The sequence below is a fragment of the Penicillium soppii genome (assembly GCF_028829465.1).
Source record: "Penicillium soppii strain IBT 18220 chromosome Unknown utg000007l, whole genome shotgun sequence".
NCBI lineage: Eukaryota > Fungi > Ascomycota > Eurotiomycetes > Eurotiales > Aspergillaceae > Penicillium > Penicillium soppii.
Window position 1 is genome coordinate 1,881,560 of NW_026643237.1, and position 15,245 is coordinate 1,896,804.

At 48.5% G+C, this 15,245-nt stretch overlaps 3 protein-coding genes across 3 annotated transcripts; 1 reads left to right on the forward strand and 2 right to left on the reverse strand.

Annotated features, from left to right (window-relative positions):
- Window positions 1–833: 833 nt before the first annotated feature.
- N7529_009979 (aminophospholipid-translocating P4-type ATPase DNF3) lies at window positions 834–5,669 on the reverse strand (the record flags this gene model as incomplete). The annotated part of the gene is made up of 1 exon (XM_057245506.1): window positions 834–5,669. One exon carries the CDS (start codon window positions 5,667–5,669, stop codon window positions 834–836), a length of 4,836 nt encoding a protein of 1,611 aa, XP_057093769.1.
- Window positions 5,670–8,722: 3,053 nt separating this feature from the next.
- On the reverse strand, window positions 8,723–11,108 carry rfeF (uncharacterized protein; the record flags this gene model as incomplete). Its single annotated transcript, XM_057245507.1, has 5 exons — window positions 8,723–9,121; window positions 9,169–9,236; window positions 9,285–10,155; window positions 10,884–11,051; window positions 11,103–11,108. The coding sequence occupies 5 exons, from the start codon at window positions 11,106–11,108 to the stop codon at window positions 8,723–8,725; spliced, it is 1,512 nt and encodes a 503-aa protein (XP_057093770.1).
- A 1,349-nt stretch (window positions 11,109–12,457) lies between these two features.
- Window positions 12,458–13,663, forward strand: N7529_009981 (putative proline racemase; the record flags this gene model as incomplete). Its single annotated transcript, XM_057245508.1, has 1 exon — window positions 12,458–13,663. The coding sequence occupies one exon, from the start codon at window positions 12,458–12,460 to the stop codon at window positions 13,661–13,663; it is 1,206 nt and encodes a 401-aa protein (XP_057093771.1).
- Window positions 13,664–15,245: the final 1,582 nt, after the last annotated feature.

Sequence of the window (15,245 nt, forward strand, 5' to 3'; positions counted from 1 at the left end):
CTGGACTGAATAATCAGCCGCGAAGTTTCATGAGCATGAAACAAAAACCACTGGGAAATTGCTACCCCGGCTAGGTCAAAGGAACATTTCAATGTGAGCTGGAAATCGGGAAATGAAGATCTGCGGATAAACAATGCTGGGGCTTTACGAATCATGTGCAAACGAGTAAATATAAACAACTGTTTACTTCAAAAATTTCAGCCTCCTCCATTGCCCTGAAGAGTGTCTGCAGGAGCACATCCACATCTTCCATTCCAAAACTAATCCTCACACTATGTCTTGGAATACCAAGCTTTTCCAGGTGGTCTTGTTCCTCTTATGTACCAAGCTGTGCATAGGCAATTGAAAGCGTAAAAGTTGTCCCTGAACTAAAACCTTTGCAGCTATAGATATCTACCATGTCATAGAACCTAGCAGCAGTGACCGGATTTCGACATATAAGCGACTTACTCCTCCCCACTTCATAGCGCTCCGCTACACATGTCTTGCAAATTGATATCAACGTCTCACAGATATCGACCACCCACAACGCGGCTTTTCTTCTACAGCAATCTACAATGTAAAGTAATGAATATAGACAAGTCAAATTGAACTAAAAAGGCAAGGTAAAATATAAACAACCCTTACCAGGGTCCATTCGGACCGAAAACCAGACTACCAACTCAGAGCCGGGGTATCTTGATCTGCACTGTACAGACAAAAAGGAGAGAAAAAGAGAACGCCTTCCAATCCCAACGGGACATGGAAAAGAATGGCCGCAATCGCTATGAGGGAATGTCGAAGAAAGCAATAAAACAATAAAACAATAATCACCACAAATATACAAATCCAACTCATTTAAGCTGCCCTTTCCTGACAGTCCCAAAACCTTTACTGAAAAGCTCCTGGATCTCAACAGAGCCCCGCCGCCCATCAGGCGCAACGGCAGCCGCCTCCGGCGCCAGGGGAACACTCCCGTTGTGACTCGCCGTTGCGCTGGTACTGGTATACCCGTCCAGTTCTTGTTCCTGGGCAACGGGTTTGTCCATAACGCGCGGACGAGCTAGGAGTTCGCGGACCTGGCGTTCGCGTGCATCGAGTTCGGCGAGTTCCTCCGCCTCGCGCGCAAGTTCGAAACTGCTCTTCTTGGTGCCATGGTCCCAGCCCTGTTGCAGTTCTGAAGCTGCTGCTTCCTCGAAACGTTTGCGAATATCGAGGTCTTGTTCGTACTCTTGGAAGATGTCGACGTCTGTTGGGAAGAAGAGGGCACGCAGGGTGGAGACCGTGAATTCGAATAAAAGGACAGAAAAAACGGATAGCAAGAGCACGGTCCAGAAGAGAAGGTTGTGCCCTGTATGTTGCAAGAAATTGCCTGGGACGAAATATACGCCTTTGCCGGATGACATGGTGTATTCGCGATCGAGAATCATGTCCCAGACGAACCAGCCGCCGACGGAGATGATGATCACTGCCACTGACATCCAGGTTTTGTTGTGGACTTCAAGCGCTTGCAGTTTGACGTTGATGACGATGATACAGGCAGAGAAGGTGAGGAGACCGAGGGAGAATATGTCGTTGTCGCTTGGGTTAACGCGCGCAAGACCGTATAGTGACCACATTGTGAAGAAGATGATTACTGCTTCGCAAGTTGCCATAAATGACCAGCCGAGGTACAGCCAGATATTGAAGCCGCCATGCTTTTGTCCTTTGGTGTAAAGTTCCGGCACGGCGAGTAGTGTTGAGGCCGCGAGATCCTTTGTGAAGATTCCAAGGAAAATCACAGCAAGCGAGGTGAAGAGAGTATTGAACATACTTAGACTCCACGGCTCGTATAGACTGGTTCCGGTGTAGCCGTTCCAGCGCTGATACAGCGCCTGGGTCAAATAGAATAACATCTCTTTCCAGAATGTGCCCAGCGTATACTTGCAAGCTCGCATGTAGTTCCAGCGGCCGTGCACGAGGAGAAGCTTGAGGAGGAAGCGGAATTGCGCAATTGAGTAATCCGATATACGTGCTGCTTGCAGTCCTTCCTTACCGGTAATACCGATTCCAACGTGTGCCTCCTGGATCATAGCAATGTCGTTTGCGCCGTCACCGATGGCGAGGGTGATAGCGTCGTCGAGGTGTTTGCGGATAGAGTTGACAAGGAAAGCCTTTTGTTTCGGGCTGGCGCGGCAGCAGATCACCGAGTCGGCCTTGATGGCGAGCTGGAAGAATTTCTCACGCACAACGTCGTCCACTTCGATAGAGGAGAGCGTCTGGCCGTCGACAACGACCACGGAGTGGGCCACTCGACCGCGGGTGATCTCCGCGATAAGATGATCGATAGTCTGCTCAACGTCGCCAATCTCTTGATCCAGGATCGTCAAAGTCGAGTACTCCTTAACAAGACGACACGAATGTCCAACGTTAATAGCAGTTTCGCGCTTATCACCGGTCAACATCCACATCTTGATATTTGCTCGCCGCAACTTATCAATAGCTTCTGGCACACCCTTCTGCAATTTGTCCTCAATAGCAGTAGCGCCAGTCAACTCAAGCATCTGCTCGATCTCTTCACCAACCTGCTCAATCTTCTCCTGTCGATCGACAAGGCTAGTACAAGCCTCTTGGTACGCAGCCTTCCAATTCGAATAAGTCTTCTCATCGATGAACCTATGACCATACAACAAAGTCCGCAAACCGTCAGTCGCAAAGTCGTTCAGGTGTTGGAAGCAGCGCTCAAAGATAGCAGTCTCATTGACAACCAGCGCTTCCTCAACAAGATCCTCATCCTCTTCGCCATTCGTTGAACTTCCAGAATCCGAGATAGCAGCTGAGGGTCGGCCCATCTGTGCTGATGGCCGAGGGCTATAATACTCGATATCAGCCTCGCGATTCAGCATGCCGCCATCCGTCTCGCGATCCTTCAGCCAAACATCAATACTGGCACGAAGAGCCGAGCCTTGTTGGCCCGTGATCGAAGAGCGACGACGTGTAAAGCTAGGTCTCGACATGCTGCTGCGCACGCCAGAATTTTTGCGACTATGATGCTCGCTGTTGCGTCTGATGACCTGGTTGGCTTCGGCGTTTTTGCGTTTGCTGGCGCGGCGCTCGATCTCGTTGGCCTTTTCTTGTGCCAGGGCTGCTTGCTTGAGGAGGCGCATGAGCGTTGTATCAGCACCTTTGCAGAAGAGGCAGATGCGCTGGTCGGGCATGCGGACAATGACAGACATGCGCTTACGGGCGCTTGAGAATTCAATAACGTCCATGATTTCGTAGACTTCATCGTTGATTGTTTGATCGGGTCCGTTGGGTTGGGTACGAATTGTGAGGGTGTTGGATTGGCGGTCGTGGACCAGGTAACCTAGTTCCTGGGCTGCCATGACAAGGGCGAGTTCGTCTGGCGATGAGGCTTGGAAGGTAGTATTTCCGGCTTCGTCTTTTTCCGGAATGCAAGTGTGACAAAGGGCCATAGACAGGATGAAGAGCTTGGCTTTCCGGGCAAAGATGGTGTATGGCTTGCGCTGGATGTAGTCGATCATCTCGGCTGTGCGGTGAGTGGTGGCAGAGCGGCCAGGGCGGATGGGTTCGACAGCCCCGGAGACATTCGAGGAACGGGGCATCTGGACCTCTGAAACATTCGATTTTCGACCGATGGCCTTCTTGCCCTTGGTGCGTCGCTTCTTGTGGATTAGCTTGGTGTGGTCGCCTTCGCGAGCAGCTTCCTCTTGGAGATCGGCATCGTGCAACCACGCAGTACCAGCAACACTCATCTTGCGGAAGCGCATCGAATTGTTCGTCAAGGTACCAGTTTTATCAGAGAAGATATAGCTGACTTGACCAAGTTCCTCGTTGATAGTTGATGTCCGAGCTTCGAGTGGAGTGTCGGTTTCAGGGTCATACATATCGATATCATTCAGAAGCAGCATCTGAGCAACTTTCACGATTTCCATACTCACGTACAGCGAGATAGGAATCATGGTGTTGAACATGATCAGGAACGAAGTGAAGATAGGACCGTAGCTCACGGAGGCATCGTTGAGATACCAGGACTTCGATTCCACGTCCCGAGACCAGAACCTGTAGGCCACGGTGCAGACAACAGCCAAGATAACAACCAGAACGACGATCAGCATCACAACGCGGTTGACCTTAGCTTGGAGTGAAGGCTTCTTGATACGTGGGTTTTTGTTGGCGTTCATGCGAATCTTGCACTCCTCGCCAGTATAAATCACCATACCGAGAGCACGGTCCGTATTGCGAAGAATACTACCACGGTAAACGATCTCGTTGTTGGTCAGGGGTAGCTTCTCCTGCGCGTTGACTGTGACATGGCCATCGAATTTGTAGAGATCGAGATTAGGGTCTTCCACGACGAAATGCAATGAGTTGCTGGTGATGTCCTCGATTGTGGAGCAGACCTTGGAAACAGGCTGGCAAGGCTGCTTATTCTTGAGATTGGTCTCACCGTCAAGAGCCATCGTCTCAATATAAGCAACACCATTAGGTCCGCTGGCATGGAGCAGAGCGATATCGGCAGGAATGGGTTGATCTCGCTGGAGCTTGATCACATCTCCGACACGAATTTCCTTCCATTTAATCCGCTCCCAATCTTGAGAATTGCTGATCACAGAAGCACCGTCTGAAGTATTTCCATGGCCAGGTCGAAGCACCCAAGCCTCGCGATTGTTCTCTTCTTTGTCAAGACGATACCGGCGCCAATCATCGAACCCTTCCTTACCCATGGAAATACCAACGAAAATCAAAAGCGGAACAATGGTCGTATAAGTTCCCGTCGTACTGAGACCAGGAATCATCTGCAGGATAGCGACGACCAAAAAGTAAAAGTTGGCTACTTTGGTGAATTGCGCAAAGAATTGTCGCGGAAAGAAACTCCAAAGACTATACCGGCTGGACCGAATGTAATTCCCAATATAAGACTTCCCAGTCCGCTCATCGAGCATAGCATCCACCAAAGCAGGATTCAAATCGATATGGCGACCATCCTCCGTAGGCGGGATGTCCTTGATGCGCAGCACGAATTTCTGCACAGATGTAAGAACCGCCTGCAGACGCGCAACAGCCAAATCCTTCGTCGCCACTTTCTTCGACCAACGCTCCTGCGCAATATCCTTCAATCCTTTCTCCGAAGGCTCAGACGAGACATGCGTCGAGAGCTCCTCCTTGTGGGTCGAATCGGCCGCTGTCGGCGCGGTGGTCAATGTATTCTTCTCATTCACGGACGTAGGCGCATCCGGTTCCCGAACCTCACCCAGTTCAGCTAGGGCGAGGTCATCCTCCGCAGCAGTGGTAATGGTCTTATTAAATATCGAGCGACGGAGCGAATACCCACGGTTTCGCGAACGAGACCGACCAGCGGGCTCGGGCGCGACGGGGGAGACGGGGGAAAGTGTATTTTGGGCATTTGGAGGCGAGAGGGGCGATGTAGGCGATCGTGCAGCAGTATTAACGGTCGGAGGCGCCAGCGCTGTGTTGACGGTCAAGTTTCTGGGAGGGGGCCTTGGTTGGCGATTTTCTTCTGCCGAGGGGCGATCGAAGTCGGTCGAGAAGCGGACATGTTGAGATGAGATGCGGCGACCGGAGTCCGAGATGGCTCGTGAGACGAGTGATGGGCGGCGGAAGGCGTCGTCTTGAGATTGTTCGGAATGGCGCTCGGGGGAGCCCTCGGCCTGTGGTTTGTTGGACATAACGGGCTGGAATTCCTGCCTGCGCGGGACAGGCCCGACGATCTCGGTACTGCTTTTTGCGCTCCGAGATTCTGTTGACTTTTGTCTCTGGTGCTAGGGCTGGGCTCAAATTAAAATAAAGATATCGATCGAACTGGGCATTCTGATCAGACTGTCACTAGTCCACGAGAAAGTTCCCCTATCGCAAAAACGAGGGTGATGCGGTTGCAAACGAAGGTCCGACGCAAGGATTACCGCAGGGTGCAATGATGGTGAACCTTTACAGGAAAATAAAAAGAAAGAACAGAGCAGAGAACACAGAGCAGAGAATAGGAAACAGAAAACAGAAAACAGAGAGGGCCACAAACACTCAGCCAAGAACAACTGAGGCGAGGACACACGGATCCGGTACCTAGGTAAAGAACCCAAAACGGTCTAGTGTTCCAACTTTTCGAGATCCCCTAAGACACAAGAGACTCAATGATATACAATATTATACGGAGTAGATATGTGAGCATTCAATTCTGATAGGTATAGAAAAAGTGGAAAAATGGGTTAAGGCAAGTATAGCAATTTAAAACTCTAACGGGAAATGGTTCAATCCAAGTGGCTCCAATGCTCAACCATAGGCATCAGCCATTCAATATTGTACAGAAGTATGCCTAACCTCCACTATGATAGTCCCTACAGTACCACCAGGCACAGCCCCCTCATCCACGCAAGTCAATTTAAGAATAAACCGAAACATTATCTGAACCCATGGGGCGTGACAGTCAGGCCCGCCGAACCCGTACTATGCCTCTGGCCATTGGCCACTCACATTCCCCGGGTATGCCAAACCCCCAGAGTTGGTCTGGATGCGTCTTGAAACTAATTTCCCATTACGTTGTAGTGGCAATCTTTGTTTAGAGAAAAAATCGAAAGGTTCCACCCATTTCGTACTATCATTGGTCTGATTCTGGTGGCTTGCACGTGTACGGAGTAATCAATTAAGGCTTAATAAGTCCGTGGGATGGAGTACAGAGCACAGTATACCACCTGTAGTTTATCATAACGGACCATAAACCTTCGTGCATATATTTACCTGCTCCATGATATGGCGCAAACTCCCCTGGTCTTTCTCCAATATCTATACGGAGGAGAAATATCTTCGTTGGCTACAATATTCATTAGTTAACCATAATCCAAGTTCACCTAGTTACATAGTAGGCAGCCATAATTCTCTATTACATAATCATGTCATGCGTGCCCCAAAAAGGGCTCCTCGAGCGCTAACTCCTCCTCTTAATGCAAGACTTGCATGGTTAAACCATGTGCTCAGCCGAGTATCAGGTATTTCGCAATTATAGCGATCGTATGGCGCATGAGTTCCAGTTGAGAGTAATAATACGACTCGATCGGTTATTTGTCCTCCTTGTCAACCGTACTTAGCTCGCGGGATAAGCGGTGCTTATTCACTTGTAAGTTTATCACACCCGCTATCTCTCGTTTTAGTAGAAAAGATGGTGCGTGATAATTACCTTGCGATAAGTATAAGGTATTAATCAGCCAACCATCTCCCTTAAAGTGGCCACTTAATATCGCGGAACACATCTGCTCCTTGTTCATCACATCACGCTGAGTGCCATTGAAATTTACGCTAATCAGAATGACTGCCAGTCGCTTCGATGTCTAACCCGATTAAAGGGCATGGATCTTCATTTATCAATCGTCTATATGACAAGCAACCTTTTACTTTCTAGATTGGGACGGCCTGTAGACCATCGATCCTTCTTCGGGTGCAGCAAGTGGCATCGCAGTTGATTAGTTGAACGCAGCCATCGTCCAAAATATGAAAAACATCTTCAATTTCTTGATGAATTGGCCTGCAGTTCCAACCACAAAACTTGCCACTACCTAAAACCTGGTTGAATGATCTTCCGCAAACAAAGACCTATCAAGAATCAGTATGATAGCAATGAATGCAATATTTCCAGAGAATGTAGAAAACTTAGTGCTAGCGTGGAGACAAGCCTAGAAAGCAGAATACTAGGCGTCAATACTATTCTGATCATTTAACGCAGAGAAAGTAGCTGATCTTGAATCTTATAACTGGGTGAATGTGTCAAGACGTATTGCGGCATTTCAACAGAAACTCCACTATTTCGTCGGCTTTCTTTCCGAATAGCTGCGCATTGCGGCTACTTAACCGTTCGGGTAGATCCTTTGACGTCGGCGATATCAACAAAATTATATAGGGGTCACCTGCCCTGCATTTTGGCCTACAGATACGCACTGCGCGCCTAGAATTATCCGTAACGGTGCTGCTCATAATGAAGGGTTTGTATTCAAGGATAAGCACCGTTGGTGGCCTTTCGGCATTCTTACAGGGCATTGGTTCCTAGAAGAGTGGAAGCTTTCAGCGTTTTGACGGCAACATGTCCTGGTTCTTCTCATGTTGGCTATGGTAATTCGATGCTCAGTTTCTTGCGCAGATACGAAAGCTAACGATACTCCAGGGGCGGTTCGCATCGAGCGTCAATTCTATGAGCTCGGCCAGGTATGCGCAAACGCTTGCGATATTGCATTGACCAATTTAGATACTCCGCTACCAGTCCAAGACGTCAGCTATGATGGCCTTCGCGAAAGATTACTGGAGCATGGAGCTATTCTAGATGTATCTCTGGTAGGCCAGATTTCAGATTTCAGTTTTCTCTAGACCCGGGGTAGTGAAATTTTTAGATCAGCTATAAAGGGCGGGTTCTGGCTTCTCCTTCAGGCCTAGCCAGTATTTACATTTTACTAGTCCAAAGCCAAATTATGGTTTGAGTCAGCGCAATTTTCAACAGGAGTCGTGCTTATGATACCGGACTCGTACGTGACCTACGGGCTGGGGGTTGGTCGCTGATATCAAGAGAAAAACTACGATCAGGCTTGGCCGAATGAAGTGCCACAGCCATTTTGGCAAAATTGGGAACCTTAAAGGATAGCATTGAAGATAAAGTTGAATTCAAAAAATCAAAGTTCATGGTCATCGTGAAGAACCAATCCTCCCGTCTTCACGGTGGAAACCCGTAAAAAGGCACGTATAGCCACTAATAAGGTGGTTTCTGCTGACCATATCCTTGCTGCTGGCCATGAGCCGGTGGCTGCTGTTGACCATGGGACGGCTGCTGGCCATACCCTTGCTGCTGACCATAGGCCTGTGGCTGTTGCCCATACGCTGGCTGTTGACCATACCCTTGCTGCTGGCCATGAGCCGGTGGCTGCTGTTGACCATGGGACGGCTGCTGGCCATACCCTTGCTGCTGACCATAGGCCTGTGGCTGCTGCCCATACGCTGGCTGTTGAACATACCCTTGCTGCGGCTGGCCATAGGCCGGCTGCTGGCCGTAGCCTCCGCCTCCACCACCGGAGCCTGGGGCAGGACGGTTGGTTGTCTCGTCCTTGGTATCATAGGATTGGTCAATGGCGCCGAGCATGAGTTTAGCACACTAGAAAAGTTAGTGCCAATTTTTTGTAGAATGTATGGAGAACGTACCCAAAGCTCTCGAGTCAGATGTACAGGTGGGTTCGCGCGGGACATTTCATCCTGCTCGACCTCGAAATCTAGAGCGTGTTAGTCACAAAAATATACATGAATTTCGTGTCACTCACTGGAGGTGCAGTCGATCAAGTGACCGATGTTAGGGTCCTCGTCGAGAGTGCCCAAGAAGTCGCGAGCACGCTGATCGGTGCCAACCTGCGAGAACTGGAACTTAACAGCACCTGGGCCATATTGGGTCTTCCCGACCTCAGTCGAAGCGTAGATAATAGCCTCGCGCACCTTGTCTCTTGGCTCACCAGCCGGTTGTCCATCGGTAATGGTGATAACAAGCACGGGCTTATCAAGTCTTCTGGCACGGGCAAGTTGCACGATCGGGTCAACGACCTTCGACCTGAGGCTTGTGCCAAGAGGAGTCAATCCACTGAATCTGACACGAGAAACGAGGTTGAGAACGTCTTGCGTGTTGCGAATGCCATCACCTGTTTCGGCAGAGTTCATGAAAAAGATGGAAATACCGTTCTGGTCGAAGGTTGAGGCAGCGGTCGCGACGATGCCGAGAATCTGTTTCAGCTGATCCTTTCGCATTCCATTCTCTTCAAATTCGATGGATCCGCTGTCATCTACGTACAGGACTACGTCGAAGAGTGAGAGCTTCATCAAATCCGTCGCCACCTCCATCGGGACGGACCACTCGCGCATAATCTTTTCGAGCTTGAACGGTGCCTCGGCGGCAAGCGTCTGCACGAGTCTGTCGAGGCGCTCGCGTGGGTAGAAGCTTCCGATATTATTCTCTTGGATGGTGGACACCAGTAGTGAGTGGTATGCTGCGACGTTTTGCTGGGTTGCGGGAGGGGCCGCGCCGCCGGACGGTGCACCATATTGGCCGGGTGGTCCTCCAGGTCCCTGGTTTGAGCCCTGGCTACCGGGGTACGGAGAACCCTGAGGGGGCTGGGATGTCTGAGGGTACGGGGGTGCCTGGTTCTATCTAGGTCAACATGTGTCTTCCAAAGCGATCATCAACGGCGCGAGGCAATAATCAAACACAACATGGAGGGCAGTGCAGCAATGTGGGGGTATGGGGAATCCTGTACATTAGGCGGCTGTCTAGGGTAGTGTTGCTGTCCAGGATATCCTTGTGCGGGCTGTTGACCAGAATAGTACTGTCCAGGTTGTTGTGGGTACGGTGTACCCGATCCATAGGGCTGTTGAGCGTTTGTCTGGCCCGGGTAGGGGGAATTAGTGGACGCATATGGCTGCGGAGGTGGGGGTGGACGGTTGTAGCCCTGGCCTTGGGGAGATGCGGGGTAAGGTGAATGCGACTGTGTGGAATAGGATGTCGATGGAGCCGGAGAATAGGAAGTGTAGGGGGCGGATGAGCCGTGATATCCTTGGTATGGTCCTGACATTTTTGATGGTCGAACGAAACCAAACTAATCGCGTGTGGTGTGGGAGTGTAGCGTGGGGAGAAAAAATAGATGTGAAGGGAAAAACAAACACAAAAATCGAAAGGAAAAAAATAGCTTACCGATCCTTGGGAGGCTGCCTTGCCTGGATAAGCTTGATACTGAGGCTGAGCCTGATTCTGACGCCGATTCTAATGATTAGCACTTGGTTTTTTGTTTTTTGTATTATTTTTTTCTTCATAAATGTTATGACGTCAAGGAGGCGAAGTAGAGAACAGGAGATTTAGTCTGCAGCTGATGACTTACATTGCCGACCTGCAATGCTGCAGGAGTAGATCCAGCAGGAGTAGGTCCCCCAGTAGGAGGAGGTCCCCCAGGGTATCCTGATGGAGCACTGCCTACATACGTGCCACTGTTACCCCCAGTTGGGTTCACTTGCGAGGCGTTTTGTGCGGCGGCGAGCTTTTGAGCGAACTAATGAGATATTAGATTGTTCTCTTGAAAATTGTAGGACCGTGAACTTACACCCATGATGTGACTTGAGAGGAGAGAAGAGGAGAAATAGAAAACGATGGATGTCTCACGAGTTAAATAATGAAGTGTTTACCGCCCCTCCTAATTAAGGCTGAGCCGTATAACACCGGTACGGAGTACCTCGAGAGGACTTGGCGTTCGGTGAAACTCTCACCAAGAACCGGTACCTCAAAGTGCAATACATATAAATACAGACATGTACATATGTACATGTTTTGTTAATAAAGTACGTGATCAACTACATATGCATGTACATGTATGTATGTATGTATGTGCCCAGTCTTGCACAAAGTTCCCCGCGGTATTCTGTATCTTCACGTCACTAGCCCTCAAGGTTTCTATGCTTAATTCAATTAGTTCCAATACGAAGACGGAACATACAAACAATTACTAATGAAACTCCTTACTTCACTAATATAGTTCATAGAATTCACAGATTTCATATATCTCATAGTTAATTAGATGAAGCTCAAAGTTGTATGCGAAACAGCTAGCTTGCCGCCTAGACAAAAGGACAGTCCTCGGGAAGCGCTGGGTGAGCTTAGGCGCTGTTGGAGGATGCCTAGGTGGATCCACAACATAATCAAACAAACCACCTCAATGCCCACGGGCCCTGTCATCGACAATTTCCCAAATGGGAGACTGAAATTAAATAATTAAAGTGACGTGATATTAACTCTCAAACAAACATAATTAATCAGCGGTATAATTAACCATACCATGTGTCCAATGTGCTGGTTTCCTAACTTAAAGACTATAGATAGGGTATGGGATGAGTATATGGTTGGGTGGGCTGTTGAATTTGAACTCTGACAAAATTATATTTCTTACGTAGGTATTAGACATGGAATAGCGACGCTAGATTCATGATAAAACTAGATAATATAGAATTTAATCTGGCTGGCTGCACCATCGATGTGCGCCGGCATTTGTATTTACCGTAGCATTGTGCGAACTAGTGCGCTCAAAAGAGACTCAATCGGAATTATCGAATTGACACTCAAGTCGCCAAGTTTATGGCACAGTCTGCCTACCTCCGCGAAGCCTGAGTGATACGGGTCTAATCATCCTTCATGGACTACAAGGTTGCCACGATTGACGTCAAGCAGATCTTCAGGGAGTCGGGAGCGGACATGGTTTGATGGTTTCGGATTAACATGTTATAAATATTCGGTGGCGTCCGCGGATGGCCCGCTACAAAACATCGGGTATCGGGCCGACTTGTTCGACCTGGCGGGGTACAATCGTCTCCCGGAGCACTACCTACAACTCTCCATATCAAATTAGACTTCACTGTACACGCTCCCTGGTGTTCGTTCTCTTAACTCTCTTTCTCCCGATATACCATGGATATAGCCAAAAAGTTCGAAAATGCTTCCTCCGGCGAAGTGATCAAATGCATAGACATGCACACAACAGGTGAACCAACCAGGATTGTATATGCAGGATTTCCTCAACTCCACGGAACCCTCCTGGAGAAGCGTGACCAAGCCAAGAACAAACACGACAACATCCGGAAACGCATCATGCTCGAGCCGCGAGGCCATTACGATATGTACGGAGCGATTATCATCACAGACACGGAACTCGTCCAAAGCGGAGAGGCCCACATAGGTACCCTCTTCACGCATAATGGGGGGTTTTCGACTATGTGTGGTCATGCCACTATTGCACTAGGTCGGTTCCTCGTTGATACCCATGACTTGACGGTATTTCCGAAAAGAAATGAATTAAAGATCGACTTGAAGAGTCAGCAAGTTGAAGTCAAAATCCATGCTCCTTGTGGGCTGGTTCGTGTTACTGTGCCTACCTCTGCGGATGGAAAAGAGTCTGACCCTTCGCGTCCGGTAACCTTCGTCTCGACGCCTGCTTATGCTGCCGCGATCGGTCTTGAGGTTCCGATTCCTGAGAATCTGAGGTGGCCTCAGCTTGCCGGGCAAGACTCGATTACCCTAGATATCTCCTACGGTGGCGCGTTCTATGCACTGATTGATGCTCGTGAGCTTGGGTTTGACGGCCTGAGCAAAGTCGATCTGACATCTATTGGAAATGTAATCAAGGGTCTCAAGGCTTACTTGATAACTCAACCGGATGTTGTTCAGGCTTTGCAGCACCCTGAAGATCAACGGTTGTCTTTCCTTTACTCCATCATGGTAGTGGACCAGAGTATTGGATCGAGGCCACCAGGCGTGGATGGTGCAGAGACTGGTCTTTGCTTCTTCGCTGAGAATCAAATCGATCGATCTCCGACTGGTTCTTGCGTCACTGCTCGCATGGCTCTTGCCCATGCGAAGGGTATTAGGCCATGCAATCAATTTTGGGCTTATAATTCGCTTGTATCTAATCATTTTGATACTGGCGCTTTTACTGCTTCCATTGTTGAGGAGGGAATTAAGATACAAGGAGAGAATGGTCCAGAAAGACAGGCAGTCGTGGTTCGTGTTGAAGGGCAAGCATATTATACCGGTGCTCTGAGCTTCATTGTTGAGAAGGATGATGTGACCAGCGAGAGTGGGTTTACTATGGGAGGTTGTGCACAATGGGACATTTGAACTGTCATCAAACTCAAGCATCTTAACAGAAGGCATACCCAGAAGCCTCCACGGCAGGGTGAAAGTGATACAGCAATTAGACCGAAAGTGTGATACACTGTGATCCCTTCGTTATAAACCTCCAGTCAAAGTTCTCTTGCAGCATAAAACAAATAATCTTAGGAAACATGGCAAGCGACCATTGATTTCTTCTCAATACTATCTCCCAACACTGAGAAACTCCCATGCAGTCCCTTTGCCACTGGGGCTGGAAACCAACCTTCTGTCATCGTAGTTTACCTGTATCGGTTCAAACCAAACTCTCCAATAAGATTGTCACATAACAAAAAGCATTTGACCTCCAGTAGTAAGGCATTGCCTCGGAAAGAAAAATGCCCCTTTACTATCCTCATGCTTCTTCGCTGTGGCCACAAATCCCCCGCGGTCATCGTGCCCCAAAAAGGTCCCTGAAGCTTCATTTTGAAATCCGAACTACCTGTCTTCGTGCTCTTTACAATGCCAGTACAAGTCACGGCCACAATTTATGTCTCGAGCAAGCAAGCATGATTCGCCATTCTTAATCGCAAGGTAGAGGTTCGTTTGGGGATCGCGAATTGTGTATGATTGCCCCGGACAAGGCGCCTGTCCCAGTATCCTCGTACTTGACTGGTCAAAGTTTCCCGACACGCCTGGGACTTCGGAATAATATGAATCAGTTGGTGTGATGATTCCGGTAGAATCCCCGTTTTAGATGATATTGAAGTATGATACATTGTTGTGGGGGCTAGGAAGGGGTTCCTGCCTTCATTGGCGAGCTGTCAACTTGGTAACCCAACTCGCTTCTTATTGCCTCTCTATTTAGCCTTTTCAAGATTAATTTTTAGATGAGTGACGATCGGATGAAAGAACTTACAAAATTTACGGTGAGGATCAGAATAATGCTCTAGAGCTGTGGTCTTTTCATAGAAGCGGGGCAGTACGCTGATGCGAAGGCACGTGGTGTAGAAAGCTCTGTCAAGTGATCACCTGCGACTTCTATGTAAGCGCCATCACTATCAATCAAAAGATCCGATTTCAATCAATGATGGGAGATTATTCTTTCAAGTTTGCTGATAATAAATCTTATATACTTGCCTAGTGCGTTAGTAAATCTATCTGTTCCTGGTTCATTCTCTCTATATAATCTGGACCTCGGTAGCGTTCGTTGTACCTAAGTAATTAAAGGCGACGGCATGTTATTAATGAGAGACGCAATTGACTAGAGGACTACCTGCATGTATAATTGTAAGAAACCAGCCGAGGCGAAATGAGATAGCGTCGAACTAGATTTAAAGCTATTACTGATACTAGCCAATCATCATCTCGGCTAGACTGGAGATGATCGAACCGTAGTGAACTTCGCGGAGAAGCTTTCCCGAAAAAGAGGGCATCAGGTTAGAACTACCGCGCATCACTATATTGTGGGGCACTTGGCTTTATTGATGAGGCATATTCATATGATTTTTGCGTCTGCTTTGTTCAATTAAACCAATTCCTTGTTTATAATCATGTTTTTCTACAGATCACAATGCAAGAAAAAGAATGAAGAAATGTCGAAAAGGTC